Below are 7747 nucleotides of genomic sequence, written 5' to 3'. Positions count from 1 at the left end.
GAAGCAGTAGGCATTGAAGAAGCATTGTCGTGGATCATGTTAAGAGGCTAACAAGATATGTGTGTATGGAGTCTGATTCGCTCCTAGCTTGCAGGTGATAAATGGTAATGTTAATTACCAACCGGAAGTTGGCCGTATTATTAAAGCGTGCAGCCTTGCACGTTAAGATTGGGTTCTATGGAAGACATATTACAATTCAGAAGATTAGCAAATAATAAGTCAGCCCATTCGATGACTCGAATCCCTTAGGTGATAAAATATTTTTTGAATTTTACGCTTTTTCCACGTTTTGCGTTGAGTTCGGTGATATATGATATATGTTTTTAAAAATGATAGTTCATTTTTCTTTATAAAAACATCAGTTAATTGAAACTAGCATAAATGCCCGTACGAGGCACGAGCCTGTATGTACATCGAAATATTATATCGAGCGAAATTGCATCTATATATAAATGATTTTGAATACTAAAAAAAATTATTTTTATTTTATCCTATATCTTATATTCATATATCAATTATGTAATAAATTTTATAAATTTGATTACATCTCGTAAAATTTAAATAAATAAAAATGTGATGACATAAAATTTATTACTGAATTGTCTTACTTCTTTTTCTTTTCATACATACTGTCAAAGTAAGATTTGACAACTTAAATGGCGAGAGCTTACTTTCCTTTGTCGTAGAGTTCTATTCTAACTCATCCTGAGAACTTTGAGATTCGATACATATTGTAAAATATATAAGCTTGATTACTAAAAAAATCAAAACTATATTAATAAAACAAAAATATTTGAAGTTTTTTTTAGGGATATGCATTGGGTCAATTCGGGGTCGAGAAGTTTTATCCCCACCCTGATCCACGAACTCACGCCAAACCCCAAACGAGGATTCTTTCGTGTTTGATCCCCGCCCGAACGAAATTACCGCGAGGATTCAAGAAATAATTAAAAATAATAATTTTATATTTTTAATACTTTTTTATTATAAACAGTCCATTAATTCATATTATATTAAAAACATTAATAATATTTCATTTTTCAATATCAAATTATATTAAAACTGATTTATAATATAAAGAAATGACAAAATAAAATTAAAAATATTTATTATATTACATTGTAAAAAGATTGATCGACAAATTTATAGATTTTTTTTAAATATGATAATATTTTAAATCCTATTGTAGACACACACCAGGGGTAAATTAATAAGAGCGTAAGACATATTAAAACTAATGTGAAATGATATGCTCACTTAGAACAGATTAACAAATGAAGTATATATACCCAGAAAAGTATCATGATAAAAATTAAAAGGGCCAAAATGAAGGTATAAATTATTGTCTAATTTAATAATTCTTTTAGCAATAGGTTTCTTATTTTAGAAATATACTTAATAATAAATAATAAAATGCACTACATTTAATACATTATTTATATTAGATCAAATTTTAATATTTTATTTTTCCCTAACTAATCCAAATCATTATTCTAAAACTCGATCGTTTTAATCAATATATCGACCGAGTACACATACTCGAACTTATTTACGAGCTGATTTTTTATTAGTTCGAATAAAACCTGATTTTAAGTCTAACTCGGGTTAAACTCGGTCCTACTCGGATTAAACTTTAAAAAGTCTAAAAATGAATTAATGGTAAAAAAACATTAAATCAATATAATTATTTAATTATTTAATAGTCTTAAAGAATTTACCCACTCACGTCATTGTGTAATATATATGCCCGGTTTTGACAAAATTAATAATTTTCATCTCCTGGTGAATTATGATAAATATTTTTTCTGTTATCAAGGAGATGTATACAATATTTATAAGAATAAGAGTAATATATATAGTTACAGTTAGTTTCATCTTTAAAATAAAATGTAATTTTTATATTACACATATCTATACTAGTAAATTAGTTTTAAAAGTTAACTTTTTAATATATTTGATTTTTGATCGGAGTTGTAATTTTTTTTTTATCGTAGGTAACCCGCAACCGCTACCCTTTGGGTGCGCACTGGGTAAATCCTACGGGCTCACGTAATAGCCTGCAAACCACGTGAACCAAGGTAAACCACATTTAAGCGACATGCTCTGACTCAGGAGGCATAATCATAAATTCTCCTCCCGTGGGATTCGAACCTGTGACCAAGAGGATAACCCGATTTTTATTAGTTCGAATAATTAAATTTATAAAAAGAGAATTTGATAAAAATAGAGAATGCGGGTTATCTAATAAGAATTTTAAAATAAGCTTAAAATGTTATGTAGCACATATTCTAGTGACATAAGATTAATAAGGAAGAGTTACGGGTTCGATTCCTAGTGGATATACTAATTGTACTTATTTTTAACTAAAATGGTGTAAGAATGACATTTTTATAAATTTTTAGCATAAAATGGTAATATCGTAATTTCACAATCATTTTAATGGCTCAATTTAAGAATTAAAATTAACTCAAACTGTTATATAACACATATGGTACTGATATAAAATGAATAAGTACGATGTATGAGATTCGTTTTCTAGTAAATATACAAATTCTACTTATTTTTAAATAAAATTGTGTAAGGATTGCATTTTTATAAATTTTTAACATAAAATGGCAAAAACGTAATTTTACAATCATTAAAATGACTCAATTTGCCCCTAGTCCTCTTTTAATATATTGAACTACGACAATTAAATTAAAAAACTTAGTGACATCAATAAATAATATAAATCATTATTTTATTTACTAAAAATTTAAATTTATAAAAAGAGAATTTGATAAAAAGTGAGAATATGACTTATCTGATAAGAATTTTAAAAGTTAGTCAAAATGTTATGTAGCATATATGGTGGTGACACAAAATTAGTAGGCGATAAGGGGTTCAAGCCTAGTAGATATACTAATTATACTTATTTTTAATTAAAATTGTGTAATGATGACATTTTTATAATTTTTTAACATAAAAGGCCAAAATCGTAATTTTACAATTATTAAAATGTCTCAATTTGCCCATAATCATCTTTTAATATATAAAAGAGATTACTCTTTAACAGAAATTAAAAGTATTTAATTTTTGATAATATCAATTAAAAATGTTATCGGTTTATAAATAGTATACTTGATTTTCATTTGTGTAAACTAAAAATCGATAATAACAAATACTATTGTTGACTTAAAAAAAATATGATTATCATCTCGTAAACTAAAAGTTAAGGTTTAAACGCACTACAAAAGAATGAAATTTAAAACCAACATGCACAATTAAATCTCAATAAATAAACATATAATGGAACAAAAACATTAATAATTTATTTACATCATTTTTAATATGTTGGAATCGGATAAATTACCAATTTAACGGTTTCGTTTATTAATATTTGTATATTGAAATTTAAGGAAAATAATAACAATACATACGAGAGTAGGTGCGTAAATCAGTCAAACTGTTTGTGAGGTAGTCGAGCTCGAATCGTAAAATATTCGAATACATCTTGGCAGTAATCGTACTTGAAGTATTCAAATTCTTTAACGAGTCAAACTCGAACTTCAAATTACACGGCTCAAGCCGAATCAATCCTCAAGTTTATATCAATATTTATTAAAATTTATTCGATTTTTTGAGCCGAACTCGAACTATTATTTTCTTAGAAGCCAAATTTTGAGATTTTAAATTTAAAACAACTCAAACTCTAACCCAAATTTTTTAATCAAGTTCAAGTTCGAGTCCGAGGAGAGTTCAAATCGAATTTTTTAAGCTGACCACGAGAGTACTCGACTCGAAAACCAAACAGGTCCTTAAACGTGACCGAGGGCTATATATAAAAATAAAAAAGCAGTCACAATAAGACCAGGGAGTCTATCTCTTTCGCCGCAACTAAGCTTGCCCAATTTCAGGTACGCTCTCATAGATCTACGCCTTCGTCCTTATGTTTACACACACAAATACACACGCTCATTTTGCTGCACCTTCTTTTATGTATTTTATTTGATAGATTTACATGACAAGGTGATTTTTTTGGAAATTTAAATTGGAATTCGTATAATTTTTTGCATAGATGTTTTTTTAACTGTTGCTTGGTGGGCGTTAAGTGATAACATGTACTGAATTGTGATGAAATTGAGAATACCAGAATAAAAATTGTGTGTCAATTGTTATGAAATTGAATATGCATGTGTTTCGTAAATTTTTAATTGGTATGCCGATAATATTAGATAAACATTGACTCACCCTGGACTGAGCGTTTAATTCAATTCACTCAAGTTTGTAACTCTTTCCCGATAAGCTGATCTGTTAATAGCACTCTTGGTTGATTCCACATGAAGTTGTGATCATTGTGTGCAACATTGTGACATTTAGATAATTAACACTGTATTTGATAAATTTGATGTAGACGTTGGATAGTTTGTTATGAACGTTAAGGAGATTGTGTTTGTTGAGACTTACTTTATGGTTGTTTTGTTGTATGGATAATGGTTGTTAACCTTTAATTGTAATGATCTTTATTGTTAATTGATTGCTGACGTGTTGTGAGGGGTTGGATATGTGTCCGTACAAATTTGGTTAGCATGTATGTTATATGTAATGTTCGATATTTATGCGCTTCTTATATGATGTATTTTGTTTTTGTTGGGCATTTGTTTTTTTGCAATATTTATTGGATAATTTAAGACTTGGACGCATGCGTGTTGATCGTTGATCATTTGTCGCATCTTAATCACAGTGCAGCTGATAAATAATGATATGAAATCTGCCGTTTGATGGTTTGTTGTAAAGATCTTGTGACGAAAACTCCTTGTCCACGTTGACTGTATTAATTAGACGGGGATCAAAAATTAATGGATTCTTACTATCTTTTATTTGAATTTATTTTATTCTTGCTTTTTTCGCTCACTCCGGTTAGTGATAACTTTTCATTTCAAACTTTTTGTTGTATTGACAAGAAATTTTGATTTAATTACAAATCATTATTCTGGCCCTTTTCCTTGAGAAGATGAAAATATTCCTGTGTATGCTTACCGAACTGGAAAGAATTAAATAAATCTTTCTTTGTAATTTCTTATCTTGATGATCTTTAATTAATCTCATTTTTTGGAAAATATTAAACAATATTATTTTTTTGTTCTGTGGTTTTAAGTGTCCTGGACATGTTTTACTTTGAATTAGTACCTATTTGACAGCATGGATGTATTGATTTACTACACTTGTTCTTGAGAATGATAGCAAACCTGACCATTTATCAGTAAAACCAAAGCACCTATACTGCAGATCTAGAACGTCAAGTGTAAACATTACTAATTGTGTGTTATTTACAAAATTTCAAGTTCACAACCATATTATCAGTTTTATTTACACCTTAGTATCCTAGATTTACATTAGAGGTAATACTGTTTATAATTATGTTACACCTAATCTGCAACTTTTACCTGGCATTTCTTCATATGTTGATTTAGGTGACACTGTTTCATCTGTGCAGCTTGTTTTAATCTACTTCGAGTTGTGCATAGTGTCACAATGTCTGAAAGTCACGAGACTGATAAGAACATTGAAATATGGAAGATCAAAAAGCTTATCAAGGCTCTTGAAGCTGCAAGAGGAAACGGAACAAGCATGATTTCTCTGATTATGCCTCCTCGTGATCAGGTATCTCGTGTCACAAAAATGCTCGGGGATGAATATGGAACTGCTTCAAACATAAAAAGCAGGGTGAACCGGCAATCTGTTCTAGGTGCCATTACATCTGCTCAACAAAGACTTAAGCTCTATAACAAGGTTCCTCCAAATGGACTTGTTCTTTACACTGGAACTATTGTAACTGATGATGGAAAGGAAAAGAAGGTTACCATTGATTTTGAGCCCTTTAGGCCTATCAATGCAACTCTTTATCTCTGTGACAACAAGTTCCATACAGAAGCTCTGAATGAACTTTTGGAATCTGATGACAAGTTTGGTTTTATTGTCATGGACGGGAATGGAACGCTTTTTGGGACATTAAGTGGCAATACCAGAGAGATTCTTCATAAATTCACTGTTGATCTCCCAAAGAAACACGGTAGAGGAGGACAATCAGCATTGCGTTTTGCTCGTCTCCGAATGGAGAAAAGGCACAACTATGTTAGGAAGACTGCAGAACTTGCCACTCAGTTTTATATTAATCCTGCCACTAGCCAGCCCAATGTTTCAGGATTAATTCTTGCCGGATCTGCAGACTTTAAAACCGAGCTGAGTCAGTCTGATATGTTTGATCCCCGTCTCCAGGCGAAAATTTTAAATGTTGTTGATGTTTCTTATGGGGGAGAGAATGGTTTCAATCAAGCAATTGAGCTTTCTGCAGAGATCCTCTCCAATGTGAAATTCATACAGGAAAAGCGCTTAATAGGCAAATACTTTGATGAGATTAGTCAGGACACTGGCAAGTATGTGTTTGGTGTAGATGATACTTTGAAGGCTCTTGAAATGGGTGCTGTTGAAATTCTCATTGTATGGGAAAATCTCGATGTTAATAGGTATGTGCTTAAGAACAGTGCTACATCTGAAATAGTCATAAAACACCTGAACAAAGAGCAGGAGGCCGATCAAAGTAATTTCCGGGATGCCGAAACCAATGCTGAACTAGAGGTTCAAGAAAAGCTGTCTTTGTTGGAGTGGTTTGCTAATGAATACAAAAAGTTTGGCTGTACATTGGAGTTTGTCACCAACAAATCACAAGAGGGATCTCAGTTTTGCAGGGGATTTGGTGGAATTGGAGGAATCCTTCGCTACCAGCTTGATATTCGATCTTTTGATGAGCTTTCTGATGACGGAGAACTTTATGAAGATTCTGACTAGTGGGTCAAATTTCTATAATCTGGTGCGGAAGGAGCATAGGATGTGCTGCAATATCTGTTTATTTCTCCAATAAGTAGTATAAGAGGAGTTCATATTCACATGTCCTGGTAGCCATTTATACTTCTGATGCTCATAGACTTACATGTAATATGCATATACCTGAAATGTGAGTTGAAGCTGTATGTGGAGATTGGTTTTGCTATTTTCTTTGTCCGGTCAAAGGATGGAATATTTCCATTCCTTATCTTCTTGTGTTTGCGGCAGACGTTATAAAGCTTGCCTTTTTTTTTCTTTTAATGTTACACCTCCAGTGTGGAGAATGGAGATTCAGGACAAAACTTTTTGGTCGTGTTTTTTTATAATGGAGATTCAGGACAAGACTTTTGGTCATGTGTTTTTTAATTTTGAATTTAGAAGTCTGGGATTTTAGAAAAGTTTTTTCTTTTATGCAATTCTTGCTTCTCTTGGTTTGAAGGTGGGGTTCTACCTTCTGGAAATAATTCTAAAAATCGTACTTCTGTTTCATGAATGAATGCTCTTTCTCCCCTAACCATTTTTTCTCTAAAAAAAAAATATAAAACAGATAATCTTCATTTTTTAACTCATTCTCTGTTCCTCTCCTTCCCAGTTACCAGTTCGACTCGAATCACGTTTCACCATGAATTTTAATGTGTAAAAAAGCAACATTTATGTTTAGTAATGTTTTTCAATTGTATAACACTCAATACTAGAAATTTATATCCGAACTTTTGATATTCATTACAGTACAATGTTTCCTGTCAATGAAAACACTCTCAGTAAACGTTTTTGGATGATTGCAATGTGTCTTGTGATCAAATTCTGATGCTGAACTATTTCTCCCTTTGATTGGATCCTACTTCTGTTACAAGTCGCAAGAAATAACAGGTGTTAAAGTGAC

At 31.1% G+C, this 7747-nt stretch overlaps 1 protein-coding gene across 1 annotated transcript; it reads left to right on the top strand.

Moving 5' to 3' along the window:
* Positions 1 to 3745: 3745 nt before the first annotated feature.
* On the top strand, positions 3746 to 7230 carry LOC141659192 (eukaryotic peptide chain release factor subunit 1-3). The gene is made up of 2 exons (XM_074465966.1): positions 3746 to 3896; positions 5477 to 7230. Exon 2 carries the CDS (start codon positions 5515 to 5517, stop codon positions 6826 to 6828), a length of 1314 nt encoding a protein of 437 aa, XP_074322067.1. The 5' UTR covers positions 3746 to 3896; positions 5477 to 5514; the 3' UTR covers positions 6829 to 7230.
* Positions 7231 to 7747: the final 517 nt, after the last annotated feature.

This window comes from Apium graveolens, chromosome 5, assembly GCF_009905375.1.
Source record: "Apium graveolens cultivar Ventura chromosome 5, ASM990537v1, whole genome shotgun sequence".
In the NCBI taxonomy this organism is placed as follows: domain Eukaryota; kingdom Viridiplantae; phylum Streptophyta; class Magnoliopsida; order Apiales; family Apiaceae; genus Apium; species Apium graveolens.
This window is presented reverse-complemented; position numbering and strand designations above follow the sequence as displayed.

Coding starts and splice junctions, on each gene's coding strand:
- LOC141659192 (XM_074465966.1), top strand. CDS start 5,515: ATGTCTGAAAGTCACGAGACTGATAAGAACATTGAAATATGGAAGATC.